General features: G+C 52.4%; 6 protein-coding genes across 6 annotated transcripts; 2 read left to right on the top strand and 4 right to left on the bottom strand.

The window, feature by feature from the left end:
* Positions 1-173: 173 nt before the first annotated feature.
* DACRYDRAFT_61384 (uncharacterized protein) lies at positions 174-2,831 on the bottom strand. Its single transcript, XM_040775669.1, has 8 exons — positions 2,700-2,831; positions 2,498-2,652; positions 2,325-2,450; positions 2,052-2,270; positions 1,526-2,003; positions 1,142-1,479; positions 289-1,089; positions 174-233 (listed from the first exon to the last, which is right to left on the bottom strand). The coding sequence occupies exons 1-8, from the start codon at positions 2,799-2,801 to the stop codon at positions 221-223; spliced, it is 2,232 nt and encodes a 743-aa protein (XP_040633486.1). The 5' UTR covers positions 2,802-2,831; the 3' UTR covers positions 174-220.
* A 357-nt stretch (positions 2,832-3,188) lies between these two features.
* Positions 3,189-4,241, bottom strand: DACRYDRAFT_113259 (uncharacterized protein; the record flags this gene model as incomplete). Its single annotated transcript, XM_040769598.1, has 4 exons — positions 3,189-3,660; positions 3,715-3,859; positions 3,908-4,156; positions 4,205-4,241. 4 exons carry the CDS (start codon positions 4,239-4,241, stop codon positions 3,189-3,191), a joined length of 903 nt encoding a protein of 300 aa, XP_040633487.1.
* Positions 4,242-4,399: 158 nt separating this feature from the next.
* On the top strand, positions 4,400-6,012 carry DACRYDRAFT_103540 (uncharacterized protein; the record flags this gene model as incomplete). Its single annotated transcript, XM_040767774.1, has 5 exons — positions 4,400-4,620; positions 4,668-4,744; positions 4,795-5,469; positions 5,534-5,895; positions 5,956-6,012. The coding sequence occupies 5 exons, from the start codon at positions 4,400-4,402 to the stop codon at positions 6,010-6,012; spliced, it is 1,392 nt and encodes a 463-aa protein (XP_040633488.1).
* A 2,864-nt stretch (positions 6,013-8,876) lies between these two features.
* On the top strand, positions 8,877-11,764 carry DACRYDRAFT_19679 (Dbl-like domain-containing protein). The gene is made up of 4 exons (XM_040771615.1): positions 8,877-9,055; positions 9,118-9,360; positions 9,423-10,266; positions 10,316-11,764. Exons 1-4 carry the CDS (start codon positions 8,954-8,956, stop codon positions 11,704-11,706), a joined length of 2,580 nt encoding a protein of 859 aa, XP_040633489.1. The 5' UTR covers positions 8,877-8,953; the 3' UTR covers positions 11,707-11,764.
* Positions 11,765-12,114: 350 nt separating this feature from the next.
* Positions 12,115-12,908, bottom strand: DACRYDRAFT_19680 (uncharacterized protein). The gene has a single exon (XM_040771616.1). The coding sequence runs from the start codon at positions 12,858-12,860 to the stop codon at positions 12,180-12,182; it is 681 nt and encodes a 226-aa protein (XP_040633490.1). The 5' UTR covers positions 12,861-12,908; the 3' UTR covers positions 12,115-12,179.
* Positions 12,909-14,355: 1,447 nt separating this feature from the next.
* DACRYDRAFT_44589 (kinase-like protein) lies at positions 14,356-16,353 on the bottom strand (the record flags this gene model as incomplete). The annotated part of the gene is made up of 7 exons (XM_040774593.1): positions 14,356-14,801; positions 14,855-15,011; positions 15,056-15,328; positions 15,378-15,551; positions 15,607-15,700; positions 15,755-15,974; positions 16,026-16,353. The coding sequence occupies 7 exons, from the start codon at positions 16,351-16,353 to the stop codon at positions 14,356-14,358; spliced, it is 1,692 nt and encodes a 563-aa protein (XP_040633491.1).
* Between the last annotated feature and the right edge of the window lie 357 nt (positions 16,354-16,710).

Here is a 16,710-nt window from a genome sequence, read left to right on the forward strand (position 1 = left end):
TGAAGCAGCCTTGGTGAGAACAAACGCGCTCGAAATTATCTCGACTAAGGGTCTCATATCATTGAGCTAACACAAGAACATCATTGCACATTATTGCTATAGGATTACAGTATGTGTTGCATGGTATACGATGGTACCAATGATATAAATCAACTCAAGTTACTCGTCCTGTGGATTCAGATCCAGATTATCTTCAACCTCTGTCAGCATATCCTTCAGCTCAACCAGGGTGTTGTTTCTGGAGAGGATGAGCACGTTACAGACCATATTGAATGAAGTACCCACTGGAGACTCAAACGCTGATCAATAGCTGCGAGCTGCGACTTGCCAATCCCAGACTCTCTCACTGAGCTCTTGCCCAAGACGGCATCCTGCACCTCTAATCGCTTCAACTCCGCTTCAATCGAGACGATCTGCCATTGGACAGCGTCCCGCCTCGCCACCAGCGAATCCTCATTTCCATCAAACTCTTGCTCCATTCGTTCCAGCTCGTCGATCCATTCCACTTCTGCTTCGGTAATTGTCGGCTGTGCGTGGTTCATCATCTGCTGCAGGACCTTGTCCGCACGCTTCAGGAGCGCCTTTTGCTCGGCTAGGACTTGCGCTAGCCTGGGTTGAAGGATGGACTCGCCATTCTGCATGACCTCCTTTGTCTTTTTCTGTATCACGACCAGTGTTCCCAGCTGGCGCTCCAGTTCCTTGCGCTGCAGGATAAGCCGGTCTTGTACCCTGTTCGCCTCGGCTGCAAAGTCGCTCATCTGGATCTCGATCGCCTCTGCCTGTGTGCCAAAGGTGCGTAAATCGTTGATGGCGGGTTTTGCAGATGCCGCCGGAATGTTGTCCGTTCGGGTAAAGAGATCTGGGAGTTGGAATGGCGCTCGGCCGAGGAGTGATACATACGCCTGGGAACGTTTATTAGGTGTCCCAGGACCCTCTGGTAGACTAGAGGCGACCGTTGAATCCCTCAGGCTGTCAACCCGAAGATTGAGTTCGGAAGCGATCAACTTGAGGGGCGAGGTGATAACCAGCAAGCCATAGGAAAGGTAGACATCATGAACAATTACTAGTCCTGTTACATCGTGCGGTTGTCTGTTGTATCTGTTAGATATTCACTGTAAACGACAGAGGGACGGGCACATACTCGTAGACACTTGAGATTGTGCTGACCATACACGCCACTTCGCTCATCTTCGCCTCCTTCAACGCAGCGGACAACTCATCGCCATCTTTGGAAAGAGCAGCTCGTAAGGATGAGAGCCATTTTCGAATGATGACGCAATGCACGCCATAGTTGTGGTATACATAGAGAGTATCCGGATAAACGGGATCTCGCACAAAAACGGGACAGTTGTGGTCCATGCCGTCGAGATACGGAGTGGTCGATTTAGAGGGGACGACCGATGCCAGCTCCGAAGCGATGCCGAGATCTATCGTCTCGTACAAGAAAAGTGATGGCGCTTCCTGTTGTGAGCGAACAGCCTGAAACAGATCAGCAAACGTTTTGCACGAGATGCGTGAAGCTTACAGAATCGGGAATCCACATGCCCTCCACTCGATCCAGATCAAGGCAAATGTCCACTCTACCATTGTCCCAAGCGATACCCAGGATGTTCAGAGGATCTGAGGTATCGTCATCATACACTAGGTATATGAGGTCGGTGGCTTCGGACTCGATGCTATCGTCCAATTCAGGAGATTCAGGGATAATGCGGTATGGTCCCTGTGCAACGACCATGGATTTGACAGTTGTTGGCAACGTAAACCCTGCTTCTCCCGCTTTCGGGCCACTCGCGGACAATTGCAGCTTCTGCGGGCTGGCAGCCTTCCGCTTTCCGTTCTTATTATCTTGCTTTAATTGTCGCTCTAGAGTCTTGACATACTTAAGCTGCTGCTGATATCTAGCTTCAAGTGCAGGCTGAGGATTCGATGTGTCATCGACGACTGATTTTAGGCTCATTTCTGTTGACTTCAGGAGCTGTTGCACGACAGAAACAGGTAATACCCTACCGTATGAGTCAGTTCTAGTGCAAAGGCTCGTGAAGGACCCTTACGCTCGCTTGGGCATGAAAGGGCACATGGAAAACACCTCCCCTTTGTTGGTTAGACAAAAGGCCGTGAGTGAACTCCAGTCGTCCCTTCCCCACCCGAAGGCAAAAGCAACTGCTCGCCGAGGGGTCTCCATAGAGTACCCTCTAGAGTTCCGCAATGACGGAGGAAACAAGTTCACAGTCTGCTTTGGCTCCTCGGCATCTTCAAATACATTGTATTCTCTGCAGCAGAGTTAGACCCAAGGGAGAGAAGACTGGGTTAGGAACAACGCGTACCGTAATGTGCCGTCCTCAGTCAAGACCATTAAGGAGGCGCCGCCCTCTCCAAACGGATGCCAGTCGACCCTAGCCAACCGAGATGCCTTGGGGCTCGAGTGAAAGAACGGCCCGATAGCAAAACATCTAAGTAGGTCAATCCAAAAGCCACAGGAGGGGCTATAAAAGCGCACCTGCACTTAAGCTCCGGAGAGATGATTTTGGAGTATCCGGGTTTGGGTAGTACAACAACTGCAACATGATGTGCGCCACCGATGACTAGCATCTTCTCTGTCGGACTCAAAGCAATCTCCAGGATTTCGAAATGAATTATAGAGGTGTCCAGGGTCTGCTGCTCGTTTAGTCACGAGTCGCTGAAAGCTGAAGAGGAGGCACCTTATACGTTCCCTTTCCCTCATCAGCCTTGGCGTCCATCAGTGACATAATTCGCAGCTTGTTCCCAACGGCAACGATCAAGTCCGACCTTCTCAAGCACATCTTTCCCCTTCGGCCTCGCGAGAACCCATCCAGGCGACTAGCTCCGCCGAAGGTGGACTTCGACCTATCCAGTGCACTTGAGGTCGACGCAAGGAGAGACAAAGACAATCTTTCCGCATTTTCGTCTTGAAATATAGGGTGGCCCCGCAGTTCGTACAGCCAATCTGACGAGGTCGATGCCATGGGGAATCCAATTCGAATGAAGCTCAAGTTACGACGCGGTGGCGAGCACAATCTCGACGCGTTCAGGACTTTCGAAGCGGAAACAAATGGAAGCCAGCGCTTCTGGTTAACTCCGAATATGAGCGCCTAAGTCACACCACAACGTAGAAAATAGTACATTATACAGTGGAAGTAGTATAACATAGTGTAGGTCTCCAAAACTCCTTAATCGGACAGCTCCGTCAGCTCACTTCCATCGCTCGCCTCCCCTTCCTCCAACTCGTCTTTCGCTCTCGCACTCTTCTCTTTCTTTCTTCCATTCCCAGTCTCCACAATCTCTGCGTGTTCCACCATCACATCCTCTTCCTCTCCTTCCTCCAGCTCTCCATTCGTTCCCATAACCACATCTTGCACGGGTAGCGATGCGGGTGAAGTGGCTTGTGCGCTTCCAGGGACGAACGCCACCGCGTGTGGGTTGAGGCCAGACTCCACCCTGTCATGCTCAGGTTCGGGCTCGTCTTCGTCTGCCGGAGGAGAACCCGGATCTTCTGGTCCTCCCTCACGCCCCATCCATCGGAGCTCATTAATGTCGTTGATGAGCTGATCGAACTTCTCTCGCCGGGCGTTCATGAGAGACATTTGCACTTCCTTGTCATGCTGCAGGGCACCGATTTCTTCTTCCATCCCCGAAATTTCTCTGAGAGAGCGTGTCAGGCGCATTGTACCATCTGAATCAGTAGGATGTATTCACTTTTCGAGTTCGCCGCGTGTGGGAAGGGCATTTATCTTCGCGGCAACTTCATCGTACTCGATCTTTTGTTTTCTCCCGATCTGCGCTCTCTCAAGTTCCTGTTTCAAAGTCGCAATATCATCCCTATATCGCGAGTGTAGGTTTGCTATTATCATGTCAGTATAAAATAGGACTGGTGGGAAGCAAAACTCACCTATCCGATCCCTCTCCTCTTGATACGCCACCACTTGTCGCTGTTCTGCCTTACACTGAAGTGACGTTTTCCTCAAAAACAGATGATATTGCGCTAGTTCTACCAGAAATGCATCGCGTAGTTCATTGAAATTCGACGAAGTGGACGCATAGGAGGCTGGGCGCGCTTTTACGGAGTAGGCGTGGAACTTGCGAGTGAGCCTGCGGATTGCCTTTTCATCGTTCAGAAGCCTGTTATGGATCACCTCGTCTAATAAAATATCAGGCTAATTACTGGCGTTTCATATAACATCCAGACCTTCATCTGCTGCTGACAGTCCGCTTGCAGTCGCCATTCCCGAGTAGAAGTTGAGTGGCAAAGCTCGTGGTGCAAGGCCAGTAACAGCTGAAAGTGTATGAACCCGGAAGCTAATTGTATAATGCTTAGTCAGTAGTTTATTAACATTTGGTCCCTGAATTGGAATCCTCCTTCCGCCTCTCCCAAACGACCACGATGACTTCCGCCGATGTGCGCGAGATCGTGTCCTCTCTCGTCCCCCCAGGCTCTACACCGGTACCGCGCAAAGCTGTAGCCCCATCTGCAACACGGAAGCCAGAGGGAATATCGCGCGAGCTATACAACCTTATTGGGAATGCTGCGCCGACACTGGTCGCGCAAGTCAGTAGACCAAAGTTCAAGGCAAGACCTGACTTGGGGAGGGCAAGGGTCAAGTGGTACGCGCATTCCCGTGTATTTTTAGCTCTGTATTGATGTGGAATAGGGAATTTCGCGAGTTCGATAACCCAGCGAGGAAGGATCATCTGAAGCTACATCATTGGCAAAGAGCAACCGATACTGGTATGTGTCCCGTCCGAAGTGGTCAGGTTCTTTCCTAATCTTCGTTTCAGGTAACTATCGCTTTGCGCGATATAATATTGACTCGGCTCCCATATCATATATCGACGAAGAATATGAGGCCGTATATGGAACTATCCCTGCGGAGATCGACATCTCCCTCCTGGCATCGACATCGAAGGAAGACACGCCTTGGACGAAAGAGGATACAGACTACCTATTTCGGCTTGTCAGAGAGTACGATCAGCGGTTCATCGTAATTATCGATCGGTGGGCGCCGCCTAGTGGGATCGATAGGCCAATCGAGGAGCTAAAGTCACGATACTATGGAGTCGCTCGATCGATTCTCGAGCGTCGACTACCGGAGGATGATCCCAACAAGGCGCAGACGCTGGCAGGATTTAACTTCGACAAACAACAAGAACGAAAAAGGCGAGATTACGTTGTTGCACTGTTCAATCGAGAACCTGAAGCGATCGAGGAAGAGGAAGCGTTGTATATCGAGGTGAAACGGCTCGAACAGAACGAACGACGATTCACGAAAGATCGGGAAGATCTCCTACGCATGCTGGCCGGTGTAGAAAGTGGGCTAGGAACGCTCAAGGTTGGGGATGAGGACACGAAAAAGAAGAAGAAGAATGGAGAGACGTCCGCTGACAGCCCTGCCACGCCAGGAGGTGGTTCAACGAAGAAGTCGAAGGCAGAGGCAAAATATGTTCCTGCAGACGGTACGTGGCGATCAGACATGTGCATGGTCATAATCCTCACACAAGCTTGTGCTCTGATATCTAGATCCTACAAACTGTATCGTCCGGTATGATCCAGCAACCGTCAGCGTCGGCTCGAAAAGCGGCGTGCCATCGATATTCATGCGTTCATCCCGTATTCCTGTTCCCAAACCATCCGTGGCCACACATGTCACACAGTTGTTGGCCGAACTCCAAATCTCACCCAACACACTGGTCATGCCGACAAAGGTGAACGTGGAAAAGCTGGAAAGCCTGCTGAACACTGCTGGGATCCTGATCGAGATGAAGCGGAGCGTAGATCGATTAGATCAGGAAATAAGAGTGCTCAAGGCACGACACAAGGGCGAGAACGTGGAAGAGGTCGAGATGGAGCATGGGGAGGACAAGGGCAAAGCAGTGGCCTCGGTACGTTGCTCGTTCCCAGCCTGCTAACAGTAACTGATGAACGGGTGTGTGATATTGCAGAGAAAACGCTCCATGTCAATCATATCGAACGCTGCGAATAAGCGACAACGTGTATAGCGATAGTCTGGGATTACGCTGTCTAATGTGGCAAGGAGGGACTCTGTTGGCGGCTGCGGGCGATTGGAGCAACCGAGCATGGAGAAGCCGCGGGCTTGTGTGACTGAGAGACATGAGTCCAGACATTGTACACTAGGCCTTTTATACTAGTTTTACAATCATGATTGTTCGGCATCGTGCCTCACCCCACTGCGCAGCCAGCATGCACACGCGTGTTCGTGCATTCTGTTCCCTGCCAGGCACGTCGCGAAGCGAACCCCTCGATCTCGACCATCTCAGGACGCGAGCGGACAGCACAGCGGAATTCTCCTGCAACTCGCGTTGCTGGAATATATTCACATGTAGAGAAGTACAACCATTAATCCGAGGTATGACAGATGGTAACGAGCAGAACACCATAGCACTAGTCCGGGTGAGAACTGCGAGACAACGCTAAACGACGCCGGCATACATTATTATTCGGCCCGGCGCGTCACGTCTCGGGCGCATATGTTGCCTATCTTTCCTTCCCAGGCAAGCGTTGCGACCAACATATATACAGCTGCGTACACAATCGTGACACACGTTGAGCTCGTCTTCCGGCGAATTGTCTTACCGATGCCGTGTGGTCGTGTAATTGATTTTGAATCATGTACCGTTGCGCGCATGGTTATCTTGTTTATCTTGGTCCGTTCCGGTTCCGCGCTGCACGAGATGACGAAAGAATGGTGCCAAGCGGTTCGGATTTAACAGGGTTGACAGATCACGAGTTTCTTTGATGTCAATTTGGAGCTGTTTGAGCGCATCGATGTTCCATGTGGAGTGAGGTGATCAGCACGAGACGGTATATCTAGATCATGAAGAGTCCGGGGTGGTGGTGACAATACCCAGGCGCCCGCCAAGGTCGGGCTCGGGAGCCCTTCCCCCGCGCTCATCATGAAAAGGCACAGAGCCGGCAGCTCGGCCAGGATTGGAATGTCGTACCCCTGGGCCATTGTCCGTATCAGCCCGAAGGAAGAAGAATAATGCCGGTGCCACCAGAATTATTGCTTCCTTTCAGTTGGAAATCATGATATCCGAAGGTGGGAAGCCTGGGAAGCCGGAGGGGGATATGAACAATGATTATGTACTGTGCGGTGGTGAATGGCGCGAGAATACCGTTGCCCAGTGGCACGTGCGTCCCGGCGTCCCGGATGGAGGCAAGCCGAGCGCCCGTTTAAGGCCAAGCACGGTATTTGCAATTGATTATGTCATACAACTGAATAAGGAAAGGCTGGAAACGGGAATGGCAGGTGGGATGCTTCTTAGACAAACACGTCATCGATGTGTTCTTTTTCTGTCTCCCATTTCTCTGGGGGCTTGGTGAAGGGAAATACCCCACCGCATTGGTACAGATAATATACATTCTATCACTCTCTATCTCTCCTCGACAACTCTGACAGCGACGACGACTGTAACGACGACGACGACCTCGAAAGGCTGTTGCCCTGGTAGGGTCACTCCGCGGTTTGACATTCCAGTCTCATATTTAACTATCAGACAACGGTCCTTGCTTCCCGAAGGGGCATATACTATATTTGCGGTATATCATCCTCTGCAACAAGTAACACAAATACGCTGCACGCTGTCCTCACCGCCTCTTTCATCTCGCTGGAACAGTTCATCATCTTCTCTCTTGACTTCCGTAAAATCCGCTTCTTTTCCTTCCGCATCTTTGCACGTCTCTAACCGGCGAACGTTGTCCTTCGACCACTTGAAATCTGCCACAGCACTTCCTCTCAACGCTGGGTGAGGAGGGGAGACTGCATATACAACGCATACATCGTCGTTTGGGAGTGGTCACAAGGTGCGCTCCCTCTCCCCACCCCCGCATATCCAGGGTACCTTAACCGGTTTCCTTTTCCTCTCTGTGTCAGATAATCCGCCCGCACCGGGGAGTTCAGGTCACCATCCGGTGTCTGATCAACCTCGAGGAGGAACAAGCGCGCAGTACTGTCGTGGTCGTTTAACGCCTTTTCTCCGCCAATTCCGCCCCGCAGCGTGCCGTTCCCTGACCCCCGAACGGCTCGGCACTTCTCCTTGCTCCGCCTCCTGGGGCCTTGTCCATGCCCAGAACTGTTTCTCGGAATTGGGGAAAGAACATCATCCCACCGCATACCCAAAATTAACAGATTCTTCTGTATCTCGGGCGCCCATCACGAGGTAGATGGCTCTCCTCGCACCGCCCTCCCAGTCCCGCCTCCCCTCGCCCTCTGTCATCCCGCCATCTCTCCGGGCTCCTCTTCAACCCTGCATATCTGAGCCGGATCTCTCACGACTTCGCTCCCCAGCTCTTCCTCTACCACCAGGTGCTATGCCACCTGTTGTCGTCGCACGAAACCAACACATGTCACAACCGGCAGCGATGAGGCGAATAAGCTTGAGCAGGCGAGGAGGCGAGGAGGAGGAGACCGATGGGCAGTTATCGACAAGGAGGAGCGTGTCGAGCTCGACGTTGGTCGGTGCGAACGGTGCACCACCGCGAACAAAGGTAAGCGGCCTACTCCAGCGCTTGCCTTCAATTCGCCCGTCCAATTCCCGCGCGTCGTCGCCATCCTCTTCACGTTCCGCAAATTCTTCCCCGGCGTTGTCGCCGCCCCCAGCATCTCCTTTCATCCCCGCCCGTCCACCACTTATGACACACTCAGCAAGTATGCCCATCCGCCGCGGCTCGCCCACACACCCACTCCATCTCTCGCAAAAGCCGCCATCAGCCCGGCCGGGAGGGTACGTTTTGCCAGTTCCACATCCTGTATCACCGCTCTCTACCAGCCCCTTTGCAACTTCTGCACCTGCCTCCCCTCGCCGCTCTCTATCCACACCCATCGCAACAGTAACTAATTCCGTATTGTCAACGTCTCCACAACAGAATGGCGCCGAACTTGCAGGACCCAAACTGCACCCTCAGAAACGTGCTCAGACCATGCCCATCCTCCCACGGACGCATACAAAACGTTTCTATGGCCTGATGGAAGTAGTTGAGACGGAAAGGAACTATGCGAGGGACTTGGCGCTACTAGTTGAGGTGCGCGGGTCGAGTTACACGTGCATTTCCTTACAAAGACTAACTGTATGCGGCCGTTTCAGGTCTACCTCCCTGCCCTGCAAGCCGTAGACCCCACCTCTTATCCTGTCATCACACGCAACTTGCCCTCACTGCATGCTGCTCACGTTGGCTTCCTGCAAGAGCTCGAAACTGCTCTCCTGGTCGCTGGGCTTCCCCCGACCACCTCACCGGAAGATATGGTTGCAGTAGACTATTTCGCCGACGAAGAGCCGGCAAGGGTCGCAAAGGCTGTGCGGAGGATTAGCAGGGCGTTCTTCCTCTCGGTGAGTTTAGTTCGGACGATGGCTTGGATGGCTTGAACAAGGTGGCTGATTGGCCCGTGAAGACGGATGTCTGGAGCTTGTACGATGAGTACTGTGCACAACACACCCCCGCTATGGCCGCACTCGAGAAGCTCGCAACGCGCATGGGCACGGAATGGAAGGCATGGGAACGGAGATGCATGACCACTCCGCCTGGGACGTCCTCTTGTGGCTCGTTGGACCTCTCTCGATCTCCCAGCCCTCTTCCCGCCACTGATGGGGAGCGCGAGCGTGGCCGACCACCGAAGAAGCAGCTCAGCCTGCACGATCTGCTCATCCAGCCCGTGCAAAGGATTTGTCGGTATCCCCTCCTATTGGCAAAGCTCCTCCCACTAGAGTTAAGGCAGTCCGCCCTCCTACCTCAAGTCCCACACCATCCGTTCGATGAGCTTGGTGTGCGTGAGCTGCGCGCAGCCTACTCTGTCATGCGGGAGATCGTATCCCGTGTTGATGAGGCTCGGGAACGGTACGAGCGTGAGCTTAGGGGAGAGCGCATCGCCGTGCGTGTTGAAGGGCCGGACATCACTGAAAGCCTTTTGCTCTCCCTCGGCCCGCCACTGCTTGTCGGTGCGCTAGATGTGCTCGTCCTCCCTCGCACGATGACTTCCTCTGTCAATACCTCGACCAGCAGTCTCGCCACCGCGAATACGGCAGCAACCATCACCCCTGCCGCATTTGCGAATGTCCCAAGTGCAGGAACACCCAATGGGGCGACGACAAATTTGCCGAGCAAGGTGCGCTATCTCGGTGCTTTCCTCTACGCCGGTTGTTTGCTGCTGGTTAAGCCGAAGAAGGGGAATCTATATGAGGCGCGCCACTGGCTTGAGCTTGCCACTTGCCAGATGGTCGAACCTAGCGCTGATGATCGTAAGTCCGTTCATGCTGGGTCGAATATAGATGCTGATGAGACCTGCAGCCCCCTTGATGAACTGCTTCTGCTTGACGAAGGACGACAAGAACTTCTACTTCGCGGCTTCTTGTCCGCAGGAGAAGGCGCTATGGTTACCTGCAATAGGGCAAGCCATCGCCCAAGAACACGCGCTTCGCGATAGTCCTTTCTCCCTCCCGGTCTTCCCTGCACCCCAAGAGGATAGCACACCCGTCCTCATTCAGCCTCCTGCGCTTCTACCTCATTCACACCCATCTTCTAGCTCTTCCAGTTCCGCCACTTCCCCAATCTCGCTCTCTCCTGTTGCAGGCAGCCTCTCTCTCCGCCGCGCTACACCTCAGCAACGCCAGGCCATCGATCGCTGCCTCGTCGATGTCTCCTCCGAAATCTGCCTCGCTGCTCGGGCCGGTGCTGTCCTGTTTCCTGATTCGCTCCCAACCGCGCCCACCGGATTCAGCAGGATCATGCACCGTGACAGCTTGATTTCCACTCCCTCTGCAACAGATAGGGAAAACTCGCCTGCCCCGACCGATAAGAAGAAGCGGCGGATGTCGACACGCTCGTTTGCTGGGTTTAGCCCGAGCGAGACATTCAGTGTTGAGGAGTCCCCGCTCACGTCGGTACCGGAAGATGCTGCGGACGATGACGCACCAACAATCACACGCCGCAGGCAGAGAACATACAGTTACACCATGAACTCTGTTCGTGAGGTACTCCAGGTTGGTCGCGCGCGGCCAGCCAGCGTCCAGAACATTCTCCATCTGCAGACATCTGGTCTACCGGCAACCCCGCAATCAAAGGCTACGTCATCCAACTCGTCCGGCTCGGGTCTTACCCGAAGCGGGTCAATCATGGCTTTCTTGTCAGCCAGGCAACGCACGAAGAGCGCGCCCGTTACTCCCGGGGCGGGTTCTTCGGAATTGGCAGAGGAGACAACGCCAACTTCACCGTCCGCGAGTAATCGTCCCCCGCCTGTGGATACGACGCCATTCACAACCTCCGCGGATCCATCGCCAAACTCAGACCCGGCCTCTGCGATTGAATTTAGCGCTACGGGCCGATTCAGAGATCGGCTTGATTCATTCCCCTGTTCCGCCGAGGGCGGTAGTCACGAAGGTGCCTTTTCGGACAACGCCGATCACGATCCGAGTGCGTCGGAGGAGAGTGCCCTCTCGCCACCTTCGCCTCCTGATGTTGTCCAGCCAATGCACAATGTGCGCATTCGAAGCCCGAGTCGTGAACTGGATTCAATGTTGCTCTCTGCCAAGGTCCCGATGGATTTGACCAAGCTCTCCCCTGAGCATGCGATGAGGGCGACTTTTTCCACTCCGTCAGCTTCGGCTCCGTCTACACTTCGCCGCAAAAATACTGGTAGCTTCTTTGCAAGGCTCAACCCCTTCACGCCTGTGATCAGCTAAATCGTCCGAACACTGATGACACTCAATCACACTTCTTTACTCTCATTGTTATTCACACCTTCATTGTTTTAACCCAGCGCAACCTTATGAACGCTTCACGTTCACGACTCTTCATCAATTATCATTATACCCGCGCACTTGCGCAATTCACGTCTCTTACTCAGGTTTACCTCATGCTTGCCTTGTATTTGTGCTAGAATTTCGTATCTACAGCGCACGTTCGAAACAATGCAAATTGTATTGTCTTACGACATAAATCATTGTCACGCACACCAGTGTTCTCTATCATAACCAGGCCCTAATTTGATTACGTGTGACTTCGTTGCTACACTACATGATGAGCGTGATGATAGTGATTGGATGCGATAGAGAGCACGTGAAATAGACGTATGGGGAGATAGACATGAGGTTGAATATACAATAGTTGCCTTATAATGAGAAATGTGGGGTTACCCCTGAGCTCGAACGTTCGTCTAGTCGGAGACGTAAATCGAGGTTGCAGAGGGCGGACTTTCCTCGCTCAGGCTGGAAACAGACGAGCGAAACGCAGATGGTATGTCACTCGCAGACAAGATCGTCCGAGGGGAAGGTGGCGGCTCTACCAGAATCGGCAACTCCAAGTCTGTCAATCGAATCTCCAACACCTGGTCCTCAGGCTGGTCATCGAAAAGTGTTTCGTCCGTCCGTTCTTGCTTGATAGTGATTAGTTCCCGACGAACCGGCTTCGCTCGTAAGTACCGTTTCTTGGGCCTGCGAAACAAAGACCGCAGGACCTGGCGACGGAGCGGCTGTTCGTCTCCAGCCAGCTGAAGACGAAGGTCTGCGAGCGTATCGGCATCCGGAAAGTTGAATGTAATTCTGAGATCATCGAGAACTTCTTGAACTTTGTTGTCGATCCCTGTTGCCAGAACGCGGTCGAGTTTCGGCAGGTTCAGGGGTATATATGCTTTCGCACTGGCCATGTCGGAACAGTTGAGACCTTCCGCGAACAGATACTGCAATTTAGGAACGACCAGGCGAGCATCGGGAAGCAATCCTCTTGGAAAGTCGAGGGAAAACGGCACGTGAATATACCGCAGCTGAGGGCAACGGGAAACAAGGCTGCAAAATTGACTGATGGGAAGCTCTAGTCGCGAGGATGATTTGATCGCCATGTCATCTGGGCCGACATCCAGCAAGATAGCTTCCAAAGTATCGAAATCTCGGGTAATGAGGTCCAGAGGGGTTTCTGATACGGCGGCGAGTGAGGCCGTGATAGAAAGAGTGCTGAGAGCATGGCAGCACGCGAGAGATTTGATCGAATACCATTCTGTGGGCCGAAATTCTAGATGCAGATATTTGAGCGAGGACTGCCATCCATTGTCGATAATGCTTTTCGTCAAATGAGGAAGGCAGGAGGCGTCAGGGACGTAAGTGCTGAAGGCGGTCAACGACCGAGACGAGACACGTTGTGTTAAGCTGATCGGCATCGTGAAAGCATTGGAGATCGTCAGGCTCTTGATAGACGGGAAGGAGATATCTGAATCCGATGGACGGTCTTCCAATTCTTCTGGATCCAGAAGAGCAGATTCGACAACAAGAGATTCAAGATATGGCAGTTTGGCGAGCGACGGAAGAAGCAGCTCAGCATCGATATCCGGGCAAATACTCACTCGCTTCAATGAAATAAAATGAGGAAGAACTGACAATAGATTGTTGAGTGCAGTCTCGTTTATATCGTCGTCACAGGAAAGGGATAGATCTTTTAGATTGCGGAAAGAAGCCATGCAATCGAGTATTTTTCCGAGACCTATCGTTGGGTTATTTGTCAACTGTTCTTCCCTTGACTTTGCAGCCAGCTTCAACCCCGGTAACAGGAGAAAGATATGAGATACGTGAGAAGCATCCACGTGTCGCTCAATCACACGAGCACAGATTTCCCTAGCAACGTCCCATGCAGTGGAGACGCATGCAAGCCGGAAGTCCAGAACCAGATGGGTCACCTGTGCGAAAAGTTGCGTTTTGCCAAAATATTGGTCCAAGATCAAGACGGCGAGGAGCATTTCGTCTTGTAGCCTGTATCGAGATCCGTCCGAGAGAGATAATCGTCGGATATATGGCTTGTAATACTCGAAGCGTTCGAAATCTTCGAACCGTAATGAACGAGAAAGCCCATAAGCGCGCTGACAGGGTGAATTAACCCAAGACACAACGCGGGAGTATTATGCGCTCACCCCATCGCCCGGCTGGACAGTCAAGTCGGAGGGGAGGAGATTCGATATCGCATGGAATGGGATCCATTCGCCCCACACCAAGGGTAGAGCCAATTCCCACGCTTGCCGACATGTCAGGCCCATATGAAGACGATCGGTGACGTTAAGAACCGGCGACTGCAGCACATTGAGAAGCAGCTCCTTTGTTACAGGACGCTGCATTCCGGAAAGTTGAGAAGATGGATTTCCAGAAAAGGTCGTGAAGTATTGTCCACGACAGCGACGCGTAAGTTTTTACTGGAAGAGGATGGTGGTCGGTGGAAGGGATAAAGCGCCGCCGCCAGTCATCGTTCTTCCCTGGCCTTCGGTATGTACGGATGTATCTCTCAGGGGCGTTACTCACGGAACATGAAATGTATCAGGCATAAGCTGTATCCGTACAACACTACTTCTGTTTCTACATATCGTAACGGCCATGGTCACTGCCTGGACCTTCGTCCGTCCACCAATCTTTATGAATTTCGCATGGATCTTCTCCAATAGGTATCCCTTCTCCTGCCCGGAGACGAACAATCTTCCCGTCCACTCTTACGCAATGGGATTCGTCCATATCGTCTTGCCAATGCGCATGGCCACATACACCCTGTCCAATAACATGTGGCACCACAGTACGCTCGGGTATCTTGGGATCAGCGAGGAAGGAATGCTCCAGCGCGTTTGCACTGGTGATGCGATGCGTGCAATCGAGATGGAGGAGCCGGGGCAACAGGTCGAGAGCACCAGCGAGGAGAGTTTGGTCGACATCTGGAGTAATAAACAGCGAGGGGTTTAGCTTGCGAACCAGTTCCGACAGTGATGTACCGGAGTGATCTGCGGACGGAACATTTGTGAGGAACGTTCGATCTGCCGTGAGATAGGTACATTGTTTGCCCCCAAAAAATCAGAAGCCGGCTTACTGTGCAAAAAGGCGCACTTTGCCATGGATTCAGCCCCGTAGATGGCTGCTATCTCCATAAGCGCTTCCACATCATCGTTCGAATTGAACACCGGAAACTTCCCCGTTAGGAACGAAAGAAGAATAACGCCAGCAGACCACACGTCAATCGCTGATAGCTATATCAGGACATGTTCACTCATTGATATGAGTACGGACCGACTGTCTGATCTGGGCATTTGAGGAGCACTTCCGGGGCTCGGAATCCTCGTGTTCCAGCTCGATTTGCCCGTACGCTTGGACGTTCATCTTGGGTTGGATACCCAACTTTCTCGGGACCCTGTGCAATCCGCTTCGGTGCATTCAAGTACTGCTGCTTCGCCTTTGCGAGCTTGTCCGATCGTTGCCCACTCGTGTCCTGCCAACTAAAGCGACCATGCGGGTGTGTAGTTGTTGGAGAAGAATGAAGGCATTTGAGTTTTGGAGACGACGTGCGCTGCGCCCTTGGTTAGTGACACTTGGCTTCGATTAGCACATGGGCTTACCTGCGCGAGTCCAAAGTCGCACAGAGTGCCGACTTCCGCCGCTGGATCAAATAAGAAATTGGCAGGTTTAACATCCCGATGGATCACGTTCCGTGCGTGGATGTCCTTCAAGGCGCGGAAAAGACATCTGAAATAGCTCTGTATCTTGGGTAGAGGAAGAACACGATAAAATGACTAGTATGAGACGATTCAGATCTGTTCAAGCACCGTGATATTGAGGGAAACACACCCTGAAGTCTTGATTCCGATGGAAGGGCATGATGGCGAGGATCTGGTCTTCTTCACGGAAGGCGGTCATAAGCTGAGCAACATGCCGACAACCACTGCAGGAGTTGCAGAAGTTAGCGTCGGCAGAGAACATCGATGGATGGACCCACCGAAGCTCTTCCATTATCAGGAGTTCGTTCTCGATCCGCGCAGGACTGCTCGTAACATATATGCGCTTAATCGCAACGTATGCCTTGCCACGAGAAGTCTTCTGTGGGGGTAGTGTCTGATAGTAAGCAGAGGACCATCTTGGATGATACCCAAGCCAGTAACTGTTGAGGTGTTCGTCATATTTAATATCCTCCGCCTTATAAACTGACGAGAATGTGCCTGAGAAGCTTCAGTTTTGCAATCCTCCCAGTTCAATGCGCATATACACACCTTCGCCTAGTCGATCTACCAGCCGATAGTCTTCTGAAAGCCTTGGCATAGTCCGTTCTACATCCTCTATCTCTGCCAGAATCTCTGCCTGCTCGCTTGGTGGTCGCATGAGAAATGAAAGCTCCTCTTCGTCCTCGTCCGCTGGTTCATCGGTCTCATTCCACATCTGCTGATCATGTGATCCTTCCTCGCTCGCCCAGACCGGATCTGATTGTGGTACTTCATTATCCTCGTCGATTTCACCTCCATCATAGGCAACGTCAGCAGGTACGTCTTCATATCCTTCGGAGCCTTCAGGGATTGCGACGAAGAGGTCTTCGGTCGTCATTTCTGTTTCTGGTTCCTGCAGCACCGCCATATCATCATATTCTTCAGTGCCTCCATTCTCATATGAGGGTATGGTGTCGTGCGGGTCTTCGTCTTTTAGGGGCAGCTTCTCTTGCAGGTAAGGCTGTATCCGAGCCAAGTACGCGTTATTGGTCGAGTCTGAAGAGCCAACTTGAAGCGGATTCGAGGAGTGAGTAGAGAGCAAATGCGTTGGATGGGTAGGCGTCAAAATCTCGGTCATGGTGATATGCGCTGGTGGTATAGAGAGTGTGGGGTAAAACGCGTCGATCGCAGGAAGTAGCAAGGTGGGGAAAGTGTAATGCAGACGCGTCCAGCCTTTGTCACCTGACTGATAAGT

The sequence above is a fragment of the Dacryopinax primogenitus genome (assembly GCF_000292625.1).
Source record: "Dacryopinax primogenitus strain DJM-731 SS1 chromosome Unknown DACRYscaffold_1, whole genome shotgun sequence".
Lineage (NCBI taxonomy): Eukaryota > Fungi > Basidiomycota > Dacrymycetes > Dacrymycetales > Dacrymycetaceae > Dacryopinax > Dacryopinax primogenitus.